This window comes from Drosophila rhopaloa, unplaced genomic scaffold (genome assembly GCF_018152115.1).
Source record: "Drosophila rhopaloa isolate 14029-0021.01 unplaced genomic scaffold, ASM1815211v1 contig_115, whole genome shotgun sequence".
Taxonomy (NCBI): Eukaryota; Metazoa; Arthropoda; class Insecta; order Diptera; family Drosophilidae; genus Drosophila; species Drosophila rhopaloa.
Window position 1 is genome coordinate 13,541,735 of NW_025334990.1, and position 23,708 is coordinate 13,565,442.

General features: G+C 42.9%; 2 protein-coding genes across 3 annotated transcripts; both read right to left on the bottom strand.

Annotated features, from left to right (window-relative positions):
• Positions 1 to 19: 19 nt before the first annotated feature.
• Positions 20 to 2,987, bottom strand: LOC108053986 (oxysterol-binding protein-related protein 2). 2 transcript variants are annotated; one of them, XM_017136730.2, is made up of 9 exons: positions 2,767 to 2,987; positions 2,478 to 2,660; positions 2,191 to 2,411; positions 1,489 to 1,747; positions 1,233 to 1,430; positions 971 to 1,172; positions 784 to 909; positions 499 to 722; positions 20 to 444 (listed from the first exon to the last, which is right to left on the bottom strand). In XM_017136730.2, the coding sequence occupies exons 2-9, from the start codon at positions 2,510 to 2,512 to the stop codon at positions 342 to 344; spliced, it is 1,368 nt and encodes a 455-aa protein (XP_016992219.1). In that variant the 5' UTR covers positions 2,513 to 2,660; positions 2,767 to 2,987; the 3' UTR covers positions 20 to 341. The 2 variants fall into 2 exon arrangements, with proteins under 2 accessions (XP_016992219.1, XP_016992220.1); XM_017136731.2 differs by having other exon boundaries at positions 2,478 to 2,675.
• Positions 2,988 to 3,461: 474 nt separating this feature from the next.
• LOC108053971 (obscurin) lies at positions 3,462 to 23,132 on the bottom strand. Its single transcript, XM_017136707.2, is given in 39 exon segments — positions 3,462 to 3,693; positions 3,761 to 3,866; positions 4,375 to 6,026; positions 6,086 to 6,218; positions 6,354 to 7,054; positions 7,116 to 7,697; positions 7,765 to 8,002; positions 8,061 to 8,246; positions 8,301 to 8,441; positions 8,503 to 8,672; positions 8,736 to 8,917; positions 8,974 to 9,275; positions 9,344 to 10,336; positions 10,397 to 10,589; positions 10,645 to 10,784; positions 10,841 to 11,052; positions 11,109 to 11,365; positions 11,428 to 11,796; positions 11,860 to 12,099; positions 12,158 to 12,272; positions 12,336 to 12,502; positions 13,194 to 13,268; positions 13,444 to 13,625; positions 13,680 to 13,785; positions 13,841 to 14,701; positions 15,004 to 15,564; positions 15,633 to 15,817; positions 15,880 to 16,015; positions 16,071 to 16,156; positions 16,223 to 16,379; positions 16,447 to 16,758; positions 17,355 to 17,798; positions 17,801 to 19,409; positions 19,559 to 19,651; positions 20,873 to 21,038; positions 21,095 to 21,265; positions 21,330 to 21,461; positions 21,551 to 21,672; positions 22,765 to 23,132. Coding segments are annotated over 39 exon segments (12,627 nt in total). The 5' UTR covers positions 22,774 to 23,132; the 3' UTR covers positions 3,462 to 3,552.
• Positions 23,133 to 23,708: the final 576 nt, after the last annotated feature.

Here is a 23,708-nt window from a genome sequence, read left to right on the forward strand (position 1 = left end):
CAAAATCAAAAATATTTGGTTTTATGCATAATAGCGCAACAAATAACTGAATAACATTTTAATTGCTTCGTATAGAATCACCACGAATTAACAACTATTTATACACAGACATAAAAACTACTGAAAAGTAAGCGTTCAACTTAATATTTTTTTGGATGCTTGTGCGAATCGATTAATCACGTGATTGTATCCAACGGAAGGAAATGTAAAGTTGTGATTGCGATTGCCAATTAATAGTACCATTTACAATTATCCAGTTATTAACGATTCCTAAGTTTAAACAACTCTCAAACTTTTTACAAATATATATACTGTAAGCATAAGCATTCTACAAAATGTATCTAAAATATCGTATCGGTGTTTTCGTATTTGCGGTCCCAATAGCCTCCGCTATATAGCCAATCATCGGTTTTGGTACTAGGGTTAGTTACGTATTTAAACCACCTAGAATTGTGAGTTCTTAGTGAGCAATCAATTACTTTATCAGCTTTATTTTACCTTGGAGTCCATTCATCGCTACTGGTGGATTTTCTTTGTTTCCGTGTGTGCCTTTGTTTCTCTTCGAGACGTGTTTTCTCCTTGGAAGCACCATCCAAATTTCCGTCCTCTAAGTATAATATATCAGGTCGCAGTCGCGAATCGGTAGGGCATAGTGTTAGCGGTGGTTTCATACTATTATTCATAGCGTTAAGCTGCATTGCAAAATGCGTAAACTGGTAATACTAAAAGGGGTAAGGGGATATATAATAACTGAGTGATGAGATTTTTAAAAGTGTTTCTCACCTCGTTACAATTGGAAGGTCGCGGCTTACAACTCCACAAAGTCGTGGAGTCTGGTATGTCAATTGAATATGCAGAATCACTCTTTGGTATGTCACCCTCTTGCTCCAGAGGTGGGTAGCTATCGTTCTGAAATGTAACAATTTTTGAGATACTTTTCGATGGTAACTCAAGAAAGTCTTACACTTACATCTTGAATGGATAGGCTGCGAAATGAGTTAAGCTTAAAACTATTCAATTTCGAGAACATTTTCTTAGGCGTTCCGTTCGGCGATCCATCAAAATCGTCATTCTTTCTGGTTCCCTGCTTCAGATACTGAATGTAGGAGTCCGCAGAACAGCATTTAATAAACTCGGTCCATTTGCCATACAGAAAGTATAGGTTCTTTTCACTAAGCAACATATTGTATTCATTAAATTTCCTCTTTAAGTACTTTAGCTTTTTAGCTTACCTAGCATCCTTAACGAATCCCTCAACGCGATGTAAGTTTTTGGCTCCAGATCCGGCTGACTTGAAGGTGAGACTTGCCACATGGCCAGTGGAATGATTGATGATCTCCATTTTTCCGTATTGCTCTATCCACAGTCTGCCCACAATTATATTGTGAACGCAGCAATTGACATTAGTCCAACTGTAAGATTCGTTCCACCTGAAAATAGTTTGTATTAGTATATATTTTTGTCTAGTTAATATATAGTCAAAAGTACTTTGGAAACTCAATGGTGACAGTTCCTTTCGGGTTCACCTCAACACTCTTTCCCCAAAACTTGATTTTTGGGTTAATTGTACCGTGAAACTTAAAGTCTTTGGATTCTGCATGAAATGCAGATACTGGAGGATGATGAGAAACTTGCTCGCAAACAATTCGATAATCGCCCTTTTGCAGCTCGTATGTTTCACCAAGAAGTGGATTAAATGGTTTCCCCAGGCGCTCCCAGTTTGAGGCTAATGCCGATACGGCAAATGCTGGAAAATAAATTATATATTTTTGTTATCAAATGTAATATTGATTTACTAAGAGATTGCAAGTATTGGTTATGCTCGTGATTCATTGCTACATATATCTTTACATTTGAATATTAAGTCATAAAACCATATAATTAGGCGTAGGCGTCTGCAAAGTGAAGGCAATCCATAAGTATTTTTGTAATTTATAAAAAAACAAACCACTGATAAGCTCAACCACAACGCATATGCACAATATCATTAGGAATCGTGTAGTCATTGAACCCTTAATAGATATATTGTGTGAAGTGGAAAAAACCACAATCAGAAAGTTTCCGATTTTTAAATGAATCATTAATAAGTTCATAACCACAGACAATTTGTTAAATTTTTGGAACTTTCCGGAAAACAATTCTTATTTATTAAATGGGCTGGGAGAAACCATAGCCCCTGATAACACTTACCCGCTACGTATTTCATCCGTTCCGCCGGAGTTTCCTGTTGAGCAGCCTCGGTCAGGAGCTGTGCGTACTCCATGTACTCGCAAAGTCTCTGGAGGAAGCTCAGTGGTTCGTTCAGCATGACTGGCATGGTGATTTTGCTCAGATCCTTGCCAATACAGTTCTTTAGAATGGCCCAGATACTGACCTCCTTGCGGGAAATCATCGGAGCCGGAAGTTCGGTTCTGCGAGTGATAAGATACAGTGTGAGTCGGTGGATGAGTAATTCGGAGGCACTTTTAACCACTAACCTTTCCACATGATCTGAATGGTCGCCTTCTGCCATTTTTTGAATCAAGTGCAGCTATACCCAAGAACTGATTGAATTCGTGTGTTAATTGTGAGCTCAATTGATTGCCAGTTGACCCTCTGATACGGAGACGAATAAGTTTACACTTGGAAAGACATGTGCGACGTGTTGGCCAGTCGAAAATCTAAAAGGGTTAGAGCTTAATCTTAGCAAGTGAGATTACTGGAGTACTCCGAATATAGTATATACATATGTCTGTGTGTATATGCCATCGCTACTCGGCTGTATACCTTTTGTTCGTAGTTGCTATTTCGATGGATTGTAATCTTGTGACCAAGGTTTGTCACTCATTGATTTCTCTACTGCTAATGAACGCTGGACGTGTAGATGTTGTATGTGTGTTGAGATCGGTTTTATTTCGATTCACATTGTGACTAAACTGTATTTTGTATTGTACTAATTGAGGTGTTTGCGTGTTCTACCTAGCACTTACTTTAAAATATAAGCTTTGGACGAAAATTTAATCAATAGTGATAAGAAAGCTGTGTACTGGACAGCTTTTCAAACGCCAAGCTTTTCGCAGAGTTGATTTTGCCGAATCGATTTATGTTTTCTGTTTTTTGATTTGAACATTTGTGTGAGTGTGTTTACCTTTCGACGAACACTTATGTATCTCAGCAAATAGATAGGCAAATAAGTAGATTCGACTTCAAGATACCCGCTAATCAAAAAAAAGTTCCCCTAAAAGCAAACGGAAAATGCTCGTTTCGCCCACTTGAAAATGTTCTTTTTATAAACCACTGAATAAGAGTACTTATTTTTAGCCCTGGCATCTGTATCTTTTATTGGTGAAGGTCATTCACATTTTATTGATTGGCAAGGGCGATAAGTCGTGGGTGTGTCCGCTGGTCTGTCAACAAATTAAAAATAAGTGTATCGAATGCGAATCTTTTCGTTTTAATTAACCAGATAATATATTTATATATATAGAATTTAGATGTTGTATAATTATTTATATTCCATATATACAAGAAATAAAAACAACATTCTCTTAACACTACTTCGGAACTAATTGACTAAAATGTTGTAAGCAATTCCTCCTGGATGCTATTCGATCGAAGTAGTTGAGTGGGGGTAGGTCCGCCGGCGACCGTGTTCAGAACCTTGGATGACGTTGCCGAGGCGTTCTTTAGGTCATGGTACTCATCGCAGAACGTCTGGTGGTCGAGCGGAAATAACGTCATGAGACATGTTTCTTTCATCACGAATAATACAATTTATTACCTTTAGACGGCTGCCCAAGAAGATGGCACGTTCGCGTTTCCTAACCATGTAGTCGGAGGACATGAGCCACCTGTGCTCCAAGCAATCTTCGGTGTATGGTCGTTTTCTACATGAATTCGTGAATGAAAAGTTGTCAGTTGTCAAATGCAGATAAATATCAATCATAAATGGCCCTGTTCCCAATTCTTGGGCGGACTCTGTTGTATACACAGCCATACCAGAGATTTATTTACTTATCTTTAAAAGCTCATCATTAATATTTAAAGTGTTTTATAATTTGGGGTTACTTTTTTCTCTGTTTGAGAGGTCAATGAAATGTTTTTGAATAATATAAATGATATCATCTAATGGTGGTTTTATACATCTTAAAGCTGACATACGTATGATAAAAAATCATACGATTTCAAGAGCAAACTTTTAATATTACCATAAGACCGCGAAATATATACTTATGTTTATTTTTGTTCATATTGGCAAAAGTATATAAATGGCTTGTTCAAGATAGCATTAATTCGCAAACACGGGTAAGAAAAAAATTCCCATGACATTAATATTTTAATAACTTAGTCAGTTTTAAATATTATATAAATAAACAAAAGAATATTAGTACTCACGTGGGATGGCGCTTGAAGAGAAGCATAATGAATCGCGTGGCCTCGGGAGTGACCTCCTTGAACAGGTTCTCGAACCTGTAACGCACGAAGGAGATGTTCTGCTTGGTCTCGTACTCGTCGGCGCCGCGGAATGGACTGCATCCGGACAGAAGCAAGTAGGTGAGCGCTCCCAGCGACCAGATGTCGCTCTGCGGGAATATGGGCTCGTCGTTGATCATCTCGGGCGGCTGGAAGTCCAGCGATCCGCAGGGAGTGACCTTCATGCCCAGTTTGTTGACCTTCTTGGCCGATCCAAAGTCGACCAGCTTCACCTGGATGGAGCGCACCGAGGCCATGACCACGTTGTCGGGCTGGATGTTCAGGTGGCAGTAGCCACGCCAGTGCAGATACTGCAGGGCGTCCAGCAACTGGGTCACCACGGTGGCCACCATCTGCTCGGAGTACTCGTGCCGGCTGCTGAAGTAGGTCAGCACATCGGCGCCCTGCAGCTTCTCCATCACGAAGATGGCAATGGGCACATTGAGGGGCTTGTAGGCACTAAATAGCGCCGGGATGCACTCGTGGCGAAGGGTCTTAAAGTTGTCGAACTCGGCCACCACATTGTCCTCGTTCTCGTCGGTCACCTCCAGGATCTTGGCCACCACCACGGTGTCGGTGGACTTCTGGATGCCCTTCACAATGGTGCTAAACTCGCCGCGGGCAATCTCCGAGATGAAGCTGTACTTGTCGCTGACGGAGGAGTCGGTCACCCAGTTGGGCGGCTCCCGCTCGCAATGATAGTCGGTGTGGACGCGCTCCTCCTCGGGTATTACTTGATGCCCGTTCTCGGTGAGCTGCTGTAAATGCTTCATGGCCTTGGTGATGTGGATCTTGGGGGCATCTCCGCCCACCGTCGATGCGCCCACCGGGATGCCCATCTCGCTCCAGCCGATGCGGTTCTTGGAGGCCAACCGGAATTGGTAGTTGGTATTGGGCTGCAAGTCGTGCAGCAGGTAGAACTCGTGGTCAATGTTATCGGCCACCGTGGTCCAGGCATCGCAGTTGCTCAGCTTGTACTGCAGGCTGTAGCAGAGGACCGTGGAGTGGCCATCGTCGCGTGGTTGCTTCCAGCGGAGGAGGATTTCGGTTCCACTGTTTGCGGATATCTCCGGCGAATCGGGGGCATCGGGCAGAGTGGCCACCACGATGCGGCAACGGGCCACGGTCTGACCCACCTTGTTCCTTGCCACCACCTTGTAGACTCCCACATCGAAGTGCAGGGCCGGCTCGAAGCGCAGAATGGAGCGCCCATCCTCGTCCACTGAAATCTTGATCCTCTTGCTCTCGGACAGAACCATGTCGTTCTTGAACCACTGCACACACGGCTTTGGATCGCCCACAGCGAAGCAATGGATGTGACTGGGCTGGTTCTCAGTTATGGCGATAGTCTGGGGCTTCTCACGGAAGAAGGGTGGATAGCCCTCGCGCTGGGTCTCGATCATGGCATCCGCCTCGGTGTACTCATCCAGTCGGGGTCCCAACTCTGTGCGCAATCGCCTGATGGAGTAGGATTCATTGGCCGCGTACATGCTGATGCGACTGCGGGTGCGCTCGTCATCGATCTCCTCGTCCATGATGTCAGTAAAGCGACGTCTCTCGCGGATAACAGGTAGCTACAAAATTATAATATTTTAATACTCCCGATATAACCAATGCTCCACCTTTTACTCACCGACCAATCCACTGAATCGTTCAAGGCAAAGGAAGGCGATCGGCGATGGGCCACCTTCATGTATTCTCGCAATCTCACAGGGAAGTTGACATCACGCAATTGCAAGAGATATGTATCGGGACCGTATTGGTAGCTTTAAAAAAATATTTTATAAGATAATTAATAAAAAAATACAAGGATTTAATCGTATAAAAACGAGAAGACTTCGAAATCTGGCTGACGCTATTTAAACTGTTATTTAACTATATATTGTACTTTGTATACTTACTGGCTCTCCGATTGAATCAGACCCAGTTCGTAGTCGGGATGCAAGTACTTGGAAACCACTTCCTCGCGCTTGGCACGGATTCGTGGCTCTGGCAGTGGCTCCGGGGTGTTCTCCGGCGTGTAAACGTGTCCGGGGGGATAGACCATCTTGGATGGGTGCTGGAAGCAGCCGCTGAGGCGGCGCCTGCGGAAGTAGTTCTTGCAGGAGGCATTGGCATACCAGTCCCTGAAGTGATCGTAGTAGTTTCGCAGACGATCGGTTCCGATCTGGTAGTCATGATCGTACACCTGGCGATCGAGCATGAAGAACCAGGGGTGCTTCAGGGCGGTCTTCACATCCATACGTTCCTCGGGGCTGTACAACAGCAACCGGCTGATAAAGTCACGACCATCATCCGAGATGTGAGTCCAAATCTCGTCCTTGAAGTCCCAGCGTCCCTCGCGAATCTTGGTCAGCGTTTCCCTGTCATCGATGCCCAGGAACGGATTGTGACCACCGAGCAGGACGTAGGTGATCAACCCAACGGTCCACATATCGTGGGAGAAGTTGACTCCTTCCTTGTTAACAACTTCAGGGGAAACAAACTCGGGCATTCCGTAGTCCAAGGTCGACAGATTGTGCCTGTTGATTTTCCTTGACAATCCAAAGTCAGACACCTTAATGAGATCACCGCCGACCACGGAGATCAGAAGGTCCTTGATCTGTTATGTAAGAGGGAAGATTTGAAGGGGTTTGTTTTAGGGAATATTTAAAACTACCTACCGTAAGACCCATGTGGCCCACTCCCATTTCGTGCATATGTTCCAGTCCCCACAATGTTTGCCTGACGTAATGGGCGATATCTCGCTCGGTGTAATAGTCGCGTCTAAGGAGATTATCCCTAACCAGCTCTCCGCCGGCAGCCAGCTCCATGATCAAGGTCACACTGCGGTCAGTATCATAGGCATCGTATGGACGGATCAGGTTCTTGTGATTGAAAGTGTTCATCATCTCCAGTTCGTTCAGCATGAACGGACGTAGCTCGGGTCTGCCATACATAATCTTGGCAGCATAATTATCTCCAGAAGAACGCTCCACGGCATGGTAGGTAATTCCCTGAGTTCCACGACCCAGCTCATCTCCAATATCATATTTGTCCTGGTAGCGCAGCTGTTTGGATCGCACATACGGATGTCTGCCGTAGGTCTTATAGATATACTGATCCTCGTTCTCCTCGATGTGCACTGTTACCGAAGTGCTAATGGAGCCGGCAACATTCCTGGCACTAATGGAGTATAAGCCACCATCCTTGATGATCGAGTCGTGAATCGAGAGTACGTAAATATCCGGGTCATAGGAGCTTATCTGTATGGATACATTAAATTCAGATTAATTAAGTTTGTGGGAAAGTATTTCTTAAATATAAAGTTACCTTGATGCGGGATGATTCGGCAATCGGTTTCCAGTCCTTGAACCAATGCACTTCTGGCAATGGAATGCCCACCAACTTGGCCTCGATTCTTCCGTTCTTGCGGGCCATGATGAAGGTCTCATCTGGACGCTTCAGGAACCTGGGATGCTCGGCAATCTCTAGTCTCACCCGCTGTCTGGCCTCTCCATGTTCGTTTGTGGCCACTGCTTCATACCAGCCAACATCGCGATCCAGCATTCTAAATGGGATTTTAATAGATCAAATAAAGTACTTAAAGTTAAATTTCTTTAACACACTTGTTGATGAATAGCGTAGCCTGTCCATTTCGGGTGTAGCTCTGATCAAATCTGCCACCCGATTCAATGATCATGTCATCAAAGTAATAGGTCATCTTTGGCTTGGGATAACCATAGACAAACCACATAAGCTCTGCGTTGTGATCCTTGACGCCATAGCTCATATCCTGTTCGCGCAGCAAGAATCTATAGAGAAAAGTTTAAAGTTTCTTAAGAAAACATAAATTTAGATTTATTTACTGAGGAGCCTGTGCCAAGCCATCATGTGGAGGTCTTTCAATATCGAAGTCCTTGGGGAAGTAGGGTGAAGTTTCTGGCCTGAAGTCGGTTCCTGGTGGCAAGTAGGTGTAGGTTTTTGGTGGATCTGGTACCAGTTTTTGCCTGCAATAATATTAACATTATTAAAATAAATGACCTATCTCATAGCCAGCTGCTTTCTCACCTGTAAGTTTGGGTGTAGGGACTGGGATCGCTTACACCAAACTTATTCTCCACTCGCACCCTGAATCGGTAATCCCGGAAAGGTTCCAGGTTACGGATATCACAGGCACAGCTGCGAACTCCGGTTCGAAGAGTACGCCAATCACCCTCTGGCAAGTCCATCATTTCGATCTAAGAATTGACAATTAAATAAATTTGCATTAAGTTTGAGGAGTAGATTTTGTAGTAACTCACCTGGTAAGTGATGGGATAGCGAGGAGTCAAAGGCACCGATGGATTCCAGGACAAGAGCAATCTGCGATCGGTCATGCGGGAAATAATGGGACCTTCTGAGAGTGGCGGAGGAGCACCAGACTTCTTGTACTTCTTGAAATCGGTATACTGGTCTTCCAAAGGCTTCTGCTGACTATCCAAAGCTGCAATTGGAAAGTCGCAATTAAAAACAGTTCGAAAAGTATTTTATACTCCTTACAGTCATAGAACAGTTCGGCGTGACAAATGTCGTCTCCGTATGGGTTGAAAATGCGGCAGGAATAGCGGCCCACATCGTACTCGGTCACATTTTTGATGGTCAGCCTCAGCAGGCCGTTGGGCTCGATATCAATCAAAAATCGGTCAGATGGGAAGAGCTTCTGGTCGTTCTTGAACCACTCCACTTCGGGTTCCGGATATCCGGTGGCACAAGCCGTGAATTTAGCAATCATGCCCTCGTAGATATCACAGTCGCCGATCTTTTTGAGGAATACTGGGGGCTCCGATCGCGAGTGCTTCTTACTGTGAAATATATATAGATTTTTAAATCTTAGTTTATTACAAAATTATAGATTAAGATAGACACTCACATCTCATTGACGATGTCGAGACGTCCTTGGGTGATATCCTTGCCCTCCCTGTTGCTGGCGATGCACTTGTAGACACCCTGGTCGCCTTTCTCGCAGTTGTTGACAATCAGCATGTGATGATCGCCATCGTTCTTGATGGTGTACTTGTCCGACTTGGGGATGGGCTTGTCCTGGAAGTACCACACCAGATCCGGATAGGGAACACCGGAGACAGTCACCGGGATCTTGGCATTGTTGCCGAACACCTGCTGCTGATCGGATATCTTTTGGGTAAACACCGGTGGTTTGTAAACCTTCCTGACATTGGCGTTGCAGGCGGACGAATCCTCGCCCAGTGGATTGGCCAGGAGGCAAGTATAGTTGCCGGAATCAGCAGCTTCAGCTGGCTTGATGGTCAATCCGATGTGCTTGCCATCGCAGGTCATCAGCAGACGTTCGTTGGGCGTCAGAGTAACGCCATCCTTGGACCAAATCACCTCAGGCATTGGGTTGGAAATAAACGGAGCGGAGAGCACCAGCTCCTGACCCTCATCCGCGTTCACATCGCGCAGAGCAGACACAAATTGTGGTGCCTCCTCGGTGGCGGTTTCATCGGCCTTGGGTGCAACATAAAGCTTTGCCTTCGAGGCGGTTGATCCCTCAGGATTTTGGGCAATCACCTCGTACAATCCGGAGTCACCAGGAACGGTCTTCTCGATGATTAGGCTCGTACTGTTGTCCGGATTCTCCACAATGGCAATGTGGCTTGGATCGGGCTGGATTTCGTGACCGTTGTGGAACCATTGTAGTTTTGGCTTCGGGTTACCAACCACCTTGATGTCCATCTTCACGGGGAAGCCCTCGATGCTGGAGGTATCCTGTAGCTCAGCCACGAAGACTGGCTTCGACTCCTTGGGCACAATCTCCACCTTGGACACACCCTCGATTTCGCCGCCCTTGTTGGCAATCAGGCACTTATAGACTCCGGCATCTAGAGGCTGGGCGGAGTCGATGCTGGATAATGAAAATTTTATATTTATTATCTTTCACTTATATTATATCTGCAATACTCACATCAAACCAATCTGACCATTGGGACTGTTGATAAAGTTAATCTCTGGACTTGGTCGCAGCAGCATGCCATCCTTATACCATTTGACTTCTGGCGCTGGGAATCCAGTGACCTGGGCTTCCAGCTTCAGGGGTTCTCCGACGACAACGGTTTGACTGGTAATGGGTTTCAGGAACTTGGGCTGCATTTCCTCAGCTAAAGGATGTAGGAGTTGTATTACCTTTTAATCTAGTATCTTAAAAGATCTTACGTTTAACAGCCACCGCACAAAGGGCAACCTTTTCGCCATGAGGATTGGATATAATCAGCTTGTAAGCTCCCGAGTCATTGGGCTGGCAATTGGTGATCTCCAGTTTAACCAGGCCATCAGGGTTGGTTGATATCTTCACACTAAATAAGATTAAAGATAAGTATCAAATGATTATGAATATAGTTGAAATAGTTACCCCTCGCTGGGCTTGACTTCGTCGCCGTCCTTCAGCCATTGAACAGTGGGCAGAGGACTTCCATCCACACAGCACTCCAAGACAAGAGGCTCACCCTGGAGCACATCCAAGGCATTATCCAACTTCTTTACAAAGCTAGGTGCGAGGGCCAGCAAGCCCAACTTGAAGGGGGCCTTGGTCACTCCGATTTCATTGGTGGCCACACAGGTGTACTGGTAGTAGAAGTCATTATATATCTTTCTCTTTTATAAATAGTTTATAATCTTACCGCTCCCACATCGTTTTCCCTGAATGTTTTGATATCAAATACACTTTCGATTTGGTCGGAACCCTTTTTGGTGTCCTCCTTGCTGTGCAACTTATCCTTGCTGGGCTTATTGACGGCTTCATAGTTGATGGGCTTGTCGTCCTTAAGCCACTCAATAGTGGGCAGTGGAACACCATGCACCAGAACCTTGGTGGAAACTGGTCTGTAGTCGTGGATACTCTGACTCTCAGGTTGCACAATGAAGGTGGGTTTCTCCACTGCATAGAAAAATAGATTATGTAGAACAGACATAGACTCAGTTACAGAAAAGAGATCTTACCCAGCACTGCCAAATTGAAGTCCACTGTGGCCCTTCCCTCGCTGTTGGTGGCTGTGATGGTGTACTTGCCATCTTCACTGGGGGAAACTGCCTGGAATACCAGTCGGTACTTGTCCGCATCCACGTCGGCGATCACCTCGCAGTTCTCGTTGTTGCAAAGGTTCTCATTGCCACGGGTCCAGGAAACCTTGGGTTTCGGATTGGCCTGAACCAGAGCCTCGAAGCAAATGGTGTCGCCCGGCAAGCATTTTCGGTCATCCAGGCCAGTAATCTCCGGCTTGGCCAACACATCAATCCAACCACTGGTGGTCAGCTCACCGTACTTGTTCTTCACCTTCAGTTCATAGCGTCCGGAATCCTTAATCTCAGCTGTTTACAAATACCATTATTAATTTTAAGCTAGACATAAAATATATGTAGTTTTTATTATACCTTCCAATATGTTCAGAGTGCAAGAGTACTGAACCAAACCATTATCCGCGTCCTTCTTTTCCACCTTCAGTTTGAGATTGTTGCTCTCCTTGACGGGCTGACCATCCTTGAGCAAAATAATTTCGGGGGCAGGATCTGCAGTAAACACAACTGGCTCGGAGACCTTATCGCCTTTGTGGACCTTAATGTCCTTTAATCCAGGTCCTTGTGTAAGGATAGGTTTGCGATACTCCGCGATTCCTATAAATAAGAATACGGGTTACGGATTTTTAAAATAATTAAAATAAAGTTATCTTACCCGACAGAGAAAGATCTCCCTGATGCGATTTTTCACCACACTTGTTCTGCACAACCACCCTATATTCTCCTGCATCTACCAGATCCAGTGACTGAACCTCCAGTTTGTAATGATCCTAAGGGATTTTAACAGTTTAAAAATCTGAGCTCATTTCATTTAATATTAAATAATAACAAACCCCATCGACAGTGATAGCGGTGTGCTTATCGGCGGTGATTGGCTTTCCATCGTGATACCAAATCGCTTCCGGTTTGGGAATACCAGTGGCAATGACTTCATACTTGAGTGGTACACTTTCGTAACTGTGCTGTTGGAAGACATCAACGTGCACGATTTCAGGGATAGCTATAAAAATATAGAGTTTATCAGTATATTTGTATATATGAGTGGAATCGCTTAAATTAACTATTAGATTTATGTACAGATTGCATATTTGATTCGTAGGGTTAGTTTCGGCAGTGCAGCACTTACACTATCTTCAATATTTCATATTTTACAATATTTATAATTTATATATAAGACTTCTTAGATATATTGAGTAAATACAATCCTGTTACCCAAATAACCATTCTTATGTACCATCTTATCATATACAATACATCCAATGCCAAGTGCATAAATTTAAAGTCGTTTTATAAATTTCTGACTTGGCCGTGCGCTTATTTTTTCATTTCCCAATGATCGTGCAATTATTAAATTCACTTTTCTTTAAAAATCATATCTTTCACGATGCTTACGCGTTTATTACACTTTGTTATTAATTGTCGTTTGGTTTAGATTGTCTGTACAGTTTTGTGTTAAATGTTTGTGTTAAATGAGGAATGTATTTAATATGTACAATGGGCGTGCGCATATGAAAAATAATGTATGACCATTAAAATATTGTGAAATGTTCATGGTTATTTGTCATATTCAGGGTTAATAAGTTTATATTTAGAATTATTTCGTTTCGTTCTCATTCATTGCATTCCCCAAGTATTTTTAGTTATGTTTATTATATTGTTTAATTGGTGCATTGAAAATGAATTTGGTTTACCCCCTTCTTCAGGTTCTTCGGTCGTCGCAATCATTGTTTTTGTAACGGTCTGTCCCAGAGACAAAGCGTCGCTAGCTGCATCAAGATTTCATATTGGAGATGGGAGATTAGGTTTAATGAGATTTTTTGGGGGATAAGAAAACATCTTGGTTTTCCTTTTCGATAAGCTTAAAGTCCCTTTGTTGATAACCCACTTCCCTTATTATTTTCCTGTTTGTTTTATAATCTCGTAATGTTAAGAATTACTTACTTAAAACAGCCACCTTGCAGGTTGAGGTAGTCTCGCCAATAAAGTTGGTAGCCTTCATCTCATAGGTTCCTGCATCTTCGGTTCTGGCCAGATTCAATGTGAGATAGTAATTCTCAATGCGCTGAGTGTCCCGAGAAATCTTAATGCGGGCATCTTCATAAATTTCATGGCCGTCCTTGAACCTGTATCAAAACCAATATCAGTTAATGAATAAGAAATATAAATAAATTGCTAACCATTTGATTTTGGCCTCCGGTTCGCTGTAGACTTCCACCTCCAAAGTGAAGGATTTGCCCTCCTGGACTTCGACGTTCTTAAGACCGCGTTTCACCTTGGGCTTGCCTGTATTGAAAAAAATATATTAGTTATGTAAAAACAAAACTTTTTTGTAACTCACAGTTGACGGTCACCACGCAGTTGTCCTCCAGTTTTCCATAGTCATTCATGATCTTGCAGGTGTAATTGCCTTGCATGTTGGTGGCCACCTGGTTCATGATCAATTTGAAGTCATTGCCCTCCTCAACGTGACGGAAATCGTTCCTCTTCTCATCGATTTCGATGCCATCAATGTACCACTTGACATGCGGACGAGGATAGGCATCCACACCCACCACGAGCTCCACATTGGAATCGCCCTCAGCCACTGTGATGTTCTTCAGCTTCTGGGTGAATTCCGGGGTGCACTTGATGAGCAGCTGGGTGGAACTGGTGGCCGATCCGTGCTCATTGGTGGCCTTGACTGTGTACTTTCCGGCATCCACTCGGGTGGCTCCGGTGATCTTCAGGGTGTAGGCATTTCCATCGCTGCTCACGGTGTACTTGGCATCGGTCACCTTGATCTCCGTTTCGTCGTGGTACCAAATCAACTTGGCCTCCGGATAGGCATCAATCCTCACCGTCATCTGGACGTGCTCCTTCTCCCCGTGGATGTACTCGCTCTCAAAGTGCTTCACAATCACCGGCTTTGACTTCACAGTGCAGCTCCAGTACTCCGAGGTCTGGCTGAGATCGTTGGTGGCCTTGATGGAGTAGTTGCCCGCTTGGGAAAGCTTGATCTCCTTCACTTCGACAACGACCTTCTCCAGACTCTTGCCAATGGAGCTTGAGGAGATCTTGACGTTGCTCTCGGCAGACACATCCTTGCCATTGTTAGTCACCTGGACGGTGGGTTGCGGGAAGCCCTCCACTTCGATTTCCATCTTGATGGTCTCGCCGGCAGAACAGGTAATGTCCGTGACTTTCTTTATTTTTGGGGGAGCTTTAAGGGAATTGATCAAGATTAGTTGATAGTTTGAAATATAATAATATAACAATAAACAAGAAATCAAAACATCTGGTTCAGTATATTCGTTTCTACAGAAAGACAGTTTCTTTCATCAGCAACTATTTCTAAAAACTTTGTGAATCATTGGTTTGGAATTAAAAGAATATCCAACAAATAGGACGCAGGTCTATAACAATACGATTAAATAAAAAATAGGGTAAGTTCAGTGGAGTTTGCATAACCATTATCAGTGAAGAAAAGTTGGAGTTATGGAATTTCCTCTATTATATTATTACCTTTCACCACCAAGCTAATGGTTGATTCGTCCTGGCCCAGTTCATTGATGGCCTCGATGGTGTACTCGCCGGCATCGGTTGTGTCGACATTCTTGATGACCAGCGACATGCTCTCCTCGTCCTCGTACATGAACTTGTGCCTATCGTCCACCTGGATGACCTCACCGTCGTGCTTCCACTGCACCGCCGGCTTGGGGAAGCCCTTGCATTGGAGCTCCAGAATCGCCGAGCCGCCGATGCTGGCGTTCGCCTCGCGGTGCTCGATCACCAGGGTGGGCTTCTCGGGCTCCCGGTTTAGAGTTTGAATCGCACCCTGAACCGAGAGCTCGGCACTGCACGAGATATTTCCGGTGGAAGTTTGAGCCACGCAGGTGTAGATGCCCGCATCCTCGGGCTTAACGTGCTGGAAGACCAGAGCCAGGGAGTCCTCGTCCTCGCCAAAGAGCACCTTGAAGCGTTCTTCCGGATCGAACTCTTCTCCGTTTCGCTTCCATTGGAAGACTGGCTTCTCACCAGCTGGCAGAATTTGTCCACTGAGTGCTCCAAAAGGATTTCTATCCTCTGCAAAAGTAAAAAAATAACAAGGTTTATTAAAATTCTGTAACTTTTAAATGGAAATAATTGCTTACCGACTGTGGTGGCAATAGCTTCGCAGTTAGCTTCACCGTATTTATTTGTGGCCTTACACGAGTAGGTTCCACTGTCACCCTTCTGCACATCGGCAATCACCAACTCATAGAAACCCAGATAGTCCTTGTCTCGAATAATTTGAATTCTATCATTGGTTTCGAGTATTTCCTTTTCATCCTTGAAGCTGAAAAAGTTAATGAAATAACATTTAATTTAAAATTTGATATATTTTAATTAGCAACTTACAATTTCACCCTTGGCTTGGGATCTCCTTTGATCTTGATCATGAAGCGGAAGAGAGTGTTCTCAATCATCTCGGCATCTTTCAGGCTAACCAGAAAAGCTGGCTCCACGTTGGTCTTGGTTTCATCATGGCCTGGAGCTGTATTTAAAAAGTAAGTTATCTTTCTGATATAATCCCATTGTTAATGGCCTACCTTGGCCAACAGCAAGCTGTGCCGACACAGTTGTGGTTTCAGATGCAGACTGAGCCCGAATGGTGTAGGTTCCTGCATCAGTCTCGCTGAAAAGACATCGAGGAAATGTTAACATAATTTAAAACAAAGGAAATGATGATAGAACTACCGACCTGCAGTTCTTAATGTCCAATCTGTAGGAATTCATTGGAGCTGCGGTTTGCGTAATTCGGTCAGCCAAGCGATCTTCCAGTGGCTTGTTGTCCTTCAGCCAGGTAACCAGTCCAGGCTGATCCTTGAATTGGATCTCGAAATGCGCGGTCTCTCCAGCTGTTTTAGGTTGTAAAATAAGCACTTTGAGGATTTTACTCCAATGTATTATATGAAATAAACATACGATCAACTTGCACGCTCTTCAGCATCTTCACCACCACGGGCTTGTCGACGGAGCGAAGGGGTTTGTCCTCTTGGAGTCGGGATGAAGACCGGATTCCAGCACGCGATTCTGCCACCGAGTAGGAGGCTCGACTTTCGGCACGGCTTTCAGCACGACTTGCTGCACGGCTCTCAGTACGTCCGGTGGCCAACAAAGATGAACGGGCTTCGACCTTGTCAACGGAACTCCGATCCCTCCTGGAACTTATGCCATACTGCGATCGCTCTACGGTGCTATCGTAAGAGGTCCCCCGGTCGTAGTCCCGCGATTTGGCTTAATGGATAGCGAGGTTTGAAGCATAGACAGGAATATTTATTAAATTAAAAATATATTTCATAAATTTTATTTTTTGGGGTCTCCCCAAAATCTCTAGATATTTTAAGACTAGGTTTTCTTTTAGGAAACCCAGACAACTAGAAATTGTAGGAACACCCCGCTACAATAAATTCTCAATCTAAACAAGGATTTAGCAAGGATTGGAGAAAAATAGGATTCAATGTAGGAAAACAGGAAGACACAAATAAATTGTTAATTATAAAGAAAACTTTAAACATTGAAAAGAATATATATGTTGTATAACACAGTTATTTACGATTAACTCAACAGATATATGTGTGTAGATGATAGACGTGACACTTGTGAAGTAAAACCGATGTGAGGCTGAATTTGAAGGCAAGGACTTCGCTTACAAGGAGTCTTATGAAGTTACACTGAAAGATCAACGGTACTGCAGTTCTTTGATAGTTACGACATCCCAGACATTGAGTTTAACTGACTTTAGAACGCACATTCAACACGGGCATCCGACGATGGACACAAAAACCGGTCAATACATAACTATTTTTTGGACCGATTGGCCGACAACTTACTTTCATAGCGACGTGTTGAAGCCCTTGAGTAGCCAGAATAATAATCATCCATACCACCGACGCTTTGGCCCCTGGCTTCAAAATCGGCACTTGGCTCTCTGAAATCGTCAGCAATAGACTCAGTATATTCGCCTTCAAGCTCAAAGATATTAACGGGCTCCTCAACGATCTCGTAAATGGGTCGTTTCTTAACGGGCGGGGTGAAAATGTGCAAGAAATCGCGGGCCTTGGCCTTCTGTACAGTGTCTTGGGCATAATTGGTGGAGTCCTTTGACTTCAGCACCGTGTTCTTGATGCTGCGAATCTTCTGCTTGGCATTGCGAAGCGACGTATCCGAGGAGGATACGTCATAGATGCCCTCGAAGAAGTTCTGGGTCTTCTGCTCTAGACTCTCAGTATGGACTAGAACGCGTTTGATGGTCGGCGGCGGCGGGGGCGGCGGTGAGGGGGGCGGGCCTTGACAATTAGTATCTCGATGGTGGTCTCATAGGCGATTAATGGAAGCGGTTGGAAGAAGCCGGGCATGCGCGTGAAATTGGGCGGAATGGGCGGCGGCGAAGGACCAGATTGCTGCAGATGCTGGTTAACCCTATTGCGATCGCCAGCAATATTAGCTAGCCGGTTATTCCAAATGGTTAGTGAAGCATGATCGGTTATGTTAGCGGTGTATCCCTGCTGACGGCCCTGCGATCCCTCCGGAGCAGTATCGCCATCCCGGAGGGACTCGCTGTAGCCAACGATGTCTTTCAGCTCGATGGGCTTGTGCTTGGTTACCACGGGGTTATCGCTTTCTACGGGGCGGTAAACTTGGATCTTTGGAATCGAATATGGTGACGGTTCTCGCTTAAATTCTTCGTCTTGCTTACCAGCTAAAGAGGTCTCTTCTGTGACTAATATCTCCTCTTGGATCTGACTAGATTGGCTTGATTCTTGTTGCACGACAACGGACTCGATTACAGTTTCGGTTACAGACTCTTTGATTTCCCTCTGGGGCTCTTGGGGTTTAGCTGGCGCGATTGGAGCTTCGACTTTCTTGGAATGTGAAGCTGGTTCTACTTTTTCAACTTCCTTGACAGGAGAAGTAACCTTGACTGGCTCAGGCTGCGGAGGAGTTACTTCCTTTACCGCAGCTTGAGGTTGTGGTGGTGGAGGAGGAACCTCTTTAGCAGGAGTAACTTCCTTCACAGGAGAAACAACCTTTTTGGGCTGTGGCGGAGGTGGAGGAGAGACTACCTTGACAGGAACCTCTTTGACCTCAGCTTTGCTATGGACTTCAGAGCTAGTCTTGACCTGGGAGCTAGTGATTTGGACCGATTCGGTCTTGGAGGATGATGACTTGGAAGTCTGCTGCTTCTTGTACAACTCTATGGCCTCCTGTTCCTGCCTAAGCAGCTCCTGCTGTTCGAGCTGAAGACGTTCCTTGGTCTCCTTGCTAAGGAAGTAGTTCTCTGCCACGTCAGAGGGTCGGACACTGAGATTCGGATCGTGGGCCTCGGCCCGTTGCGGAAGATGAAGGATTAGCTCACTTTCGGAGGCGATTTGAGATGAATCGACCTTCAGGTCATCGGCATTATGCTCTTGCAACGTGACGTCTTGGTTGATGTGGCTGGAGATCTCGTTGAACCAGGTTAGATGAGAGTCTGGGCCATGGGGCTTAATATTTATGGGTAAAAATGAGCTGGCCTCTGGCGTTTTCAGGCTCAATTGGATTTGTTTCTCGTCGGCCTTGTGCTCGACGTTGCAGAGCGGAAGCTTCACGATGTTTTGCAATATAAATACGGATCTGTTCTCGGATATCTTTCGGACCTTGGTCACCAAAATGCGCGACTTGAACAGGAAGCAGTAGCGATCGTGCGACTTGCCCTCCTTATCGAGTACGTTGCACCAGTCGTGGAGAAGCAGGCGACCCAATTTGTAGATATTACCCCGACAGCCCTCGATGCTGGAAAGAAACCTATTGTCGTACGCTCTACTGGGCACACTAAGCATTAACTCTAAGGCCCGATCCAAGTCTTTAACGTTTTCTTTCAAGCTTAGCGAGTACTTAATGAAGTCCTGCGAAAACAAACATTAATTGAGGTCTTTAGCAAGGCGCATGGTGATAAGCTTAAACATAGCTTGAATTAAGTGGTTAAAAATTAAAGTCATTAAAGAGTTGGCAGATAAACTTAAACACGGGAATATATGGGTTTATGTCGCCAAACCTTGAACAGAAGTTTATAGTCGTTTATTCTCTGGATGGGGAGTTTGAGGTGTTCAGAAAGAGATTTGTCGTCCCCAAGTTGTTTTGAAAGTTCCTGCAAAGCAAAAATGAACAGGTGTTTTAGTACAGGTATACATTCATATTTCCAAGCATTGCAAGGTCACTGGACTGTATGCCTCGTTCTCCAAATTTCGAATGTATTGGGAAATCAAATAATAATATTTATTGTTAGTCGCAGATTTGGTGGTTTTCTGCATCCGCTTGAATTTTGCGCCCCGTCTAATGAACATATACATTCGAAACACGATTTCTCGATCTCTCTCTCTTTTGGGGTTATTTTTGGAACGATGTTTAAAAAATTTATCACTTGTTGCAAAAACGGATACGTGTGCGTGCGTCGGTGAATGATTTTCTATATGCATGTACTTTGGTTTGGAAAGCTATACACATCTACTCGCATATACCAAATACATATTCGAATATTAGTATTCAAATGTTTGTTCAGATATTTTTATTCACTCTATGCGCCATGTTCATATTCACCAACTACGAATATTCACTGCTGAACCAATTTCGAAATGAACGAGAAAAAGTGAACTCATTAAAGTCAATGTTACAATATTTTTGCCAGTATATATTTAAACACTTTTAGATGTGAGGTCGAAATATGTGGGCTGAAGAAAAAATTGTTCACATATATATATTTATAAATGTATACGTATTAGCGTATCTTTTAATAAATATACCCTCGCACAGTAAAATTTCGGAAATGTTGCATAACGGGCAAACGTCACAAACATTCACAGATTGATTTGAAAAATCATTTTTTTTCCAGCGATTTAATTGCCCAGTTCTGGAGTTGTCCAATGTTAAATCGGATATTGGTGAGTGAAGAGTTTTTAAATGGATGCCCAGCCTCATTATTGAAGGCAATCGGTTTTGAGGGAATATGGGTCAAAATAATGGTTGAACCAATTAATGACTAGATAACTTCAAGTACCTAAAGCGAAACGGTTACGTATATGAATAATTAGCACGACACGACCGCGAACACTACTCGGAAGCAACTGAGAACTGCAAAAGCTTTAGAATTGAAAAGCGTCTGCCTTTAAAAATAAACTGATATTCTCGCACATAGCATACGCATAATATTTGAAGACGATTCCAACGTTTGCTCAGCTTCAAATTTATTCAATGCTCTATTATTTTTAATTTCAACCCACAATTACAATAAATAAGGGAAAGGCATTTATAATTTGGCATAAGGCCCTCAATGTTGTTTTGATGATACATATTATATATTTTTGATACTTACTTGAAAGTACTTCTTGGCATCGGGACTTGAGGTCAAGTAGTCCTGCGCCAGAGGTTCATTTTGGCAATACACAACATGTTTGTCAAAGTCCCTTTCCAATCGTAGAAAGGTTTTGGCCACCATGTTTGGCTGATTACTATAGCACTTTAGACCCTCCTTCAACACGCTGAAATTCCAAGTCTTTATACTGCTATTTGTTCAATAAAATGATGGTATCCTTACTTGTTGTGAAATTCAGCGATTTGTAGGAAATTACAGAATATGATATCCTTATTGTCCCGCACAGATCTTGGCACTACCGGCTTGTCTATACCCTTTATGTATTTCTCTACCACATGTAGTAGGTCCCTGGAAAATTCCTCCTCAGTTTCCACCAGTTCCCTGAGAATGGTTCTATAATATCCATTAATAACACTAGCATTATGTTTTCTACAAGGATTTAAGTACAATCTCTTACAGTTTTCTGAACTCCGCATCGCCACTTTCCTTGCCATTCGAGCTACTCATTGTGGGGTTAAATTCTAGTATTTCAATGGGTACCCAGCCTTCTTTGGGGGAGTCCCCACTATCGAACATTCTAACAAAGCATCTGAAAGTTGGTAAGATCTTATAACATTTTCTTTCTCTTAAAACAGTTATAATAGGATCCCTATTTTTTTTGGATGTCCAATAACGTACCTTGATTTTTCGGAAGCTTTTGAACTTATTAGTTCGACCAGGTCTCCCCGAGAAACGCTGATCTCGTCGGTGGCCATCGATTGAGCCTGATAATCCCGGCTCACGAATACTATATCCGCGACCTGTTGAGAAAAACCGATACCGAATATATATGTGCATTTCTTTGAAGTTGTAACATTTAGCCACACACATTTCTTTCAGCCATATTTTTCTTTCTCACTGAAATATCACTATTTTCTCAGATAGACCGTTATTTTCACAAGCCGGAAAGCTTATGCAATTTATCAAATACATCCGATATTTCCCAATGAACACCAAGATTTATCGATTTGTTCTTATAACACTTTCAGATTCAGCGTACACAAACAGAAAGTGGCTGTGCAATATTTAGCTCGTTAGCTGAAAGTCTATTTTGCGTTGACATAGACACGCGGGCTCGGCTATTTATTTCGATGTCCAATTTTACTGAGTGCAAAGCTTGCAGCTCAAAAACAGCCGAAACAGCTGATTTTCTGCCTCGAACAGGGTTCTTCACTTCGGGCCAATGATCCGAAACCACAGTAAAATCGTCCATGTAGAACTTTCGCAATTTTCAAATCACAGATACTTTTTCAAAAACAATATGTTGAATTGTGTTTGTATGATCATTTAACAGGCGTATTTATTACATGTTTTTTAAAATTAATAATTTGTGTTCCCATTTTTAACATCAGCAAAATCTTTATATAATACATTTTTTTTGTATTTTTAATAATAATATAATATTTTTATAAGCACTATACATTAGATTTTGTTTTATATGTTTAAAAATAATATAAATTTTTCTTTTTTTCCATCAATATGTTTAAAATAATATTTTAATAATAATATTTTATATTATCCAGACGAAATGTTTTTAGAGAACCAAATGAAATTAGTTTATATTTAAATTTTGAGTATTTTTATTATTATTGAGTGAAGTGCACACTCTAAATATTTAATATTAAATATTTAATCATCTTTTATCCGATATTATTCTACCGAATCACTTGAGAGATTTCCATCTGTCATAGGCAGCGGAAGAAAGTATTAACTTCAGTTAATTTTTTAACAAGGACATCCACTGTACACTTTTTCGTATGTACATCTGATGCACAAATGTATTAATAAGTAAATTTGGCACATGTTCATATCCCTGATTTATTTGTACACTTTTTTGGACACGCATAACTTACGGCATCCATTTCGGCTGGCTGTATTGATTTCGTATCACTCAATTAACTTCACACACTTCATTAATGTACGCACATTGGTACGTATTCGAAAATGTATTGCATAACTTATTACTGAGAGCAATTTCGAATTTTATTTTTTTTTATTTGCACAGGATTTGTGGCATGATTGGCCCCAAATATCGATCGTTGAAACACTAAATTTTTGGGCACTCGAATTCGTTTGTCATAATAATAATTGTCGAAGAATTTTACGAGGGGGCCAGTCCAATTCAAAAGTGGAATAGGTTTAAATTTAAACTTCCGTCGCGTGAAAAATAATATCTACTGCGTGCGGATACCAATGATTTTAACTGCATCCCGACAACTGTACGACTGATCGATATTCGCTGATCACAACAAAAGCTCCCCTCGAAAAAATCGTTTCACAATTTAAAAATAATGCACATGCACCTCGGGCATCTGCATGTGCATAGCCATGTGCTTAGATTCTCGTCTTCTGAAATACAAGCAAACATTCTAAAAGTTTATAGCTGTCACAGGAGTGCATATATATTTCAGCACCCAACAGTGCGCCAGCATACATATTTAATTAAGTATTATAATATATAAGCAAGAAGTGTCTATACGTGCCACTACGTTATGTTTATGTTCTGAAATAATGACTTTTGTAATTAATTTGCAAGTGCATTTCCTCCTGTCACTTGACTCATAAATGATGCCAAACGCCGACAGTCGAATAAATAAGTGGGAAATTGGCTTTACAAAGTACGAATTTAGAGGATTATTAGTCACTATAAAGGTTTCAATCATATTAAATTGGCAGGTAATCACTTTCATTAAACAAGTTATTAGCAACTTCTTAAATCTCAAATCGAAGTATTTACGCTAATGCAAAACAAAAGCTTCCCGGTTCAAAGCTTTGTTACTTTTCAAAAACACTAAAA

Bases quoted from the DNA above. Each gene is read 5' to 3' on its own strand.
- LOC108053986 (XM_017136730.2), bottom strand. From the start codon at position 2,512: ATGGCAGAAGGCGACCATTCAGATCATGTGGAAAG. The intron at 2,412-2,477 runs GTTAGTGGTTAA...TATCACTCGCAG, and splicing joins CATTCAGATCATGTGGAAAG to AACCGAACTTCCGGCTCCGA. The intron at 1,431-1,488 runs GTACTTTTGACT...AACTATTTTCAG, and splicing joins GTCACCATTGAGTTTCCAAA to GTGGAACGAATCTTACAGTT.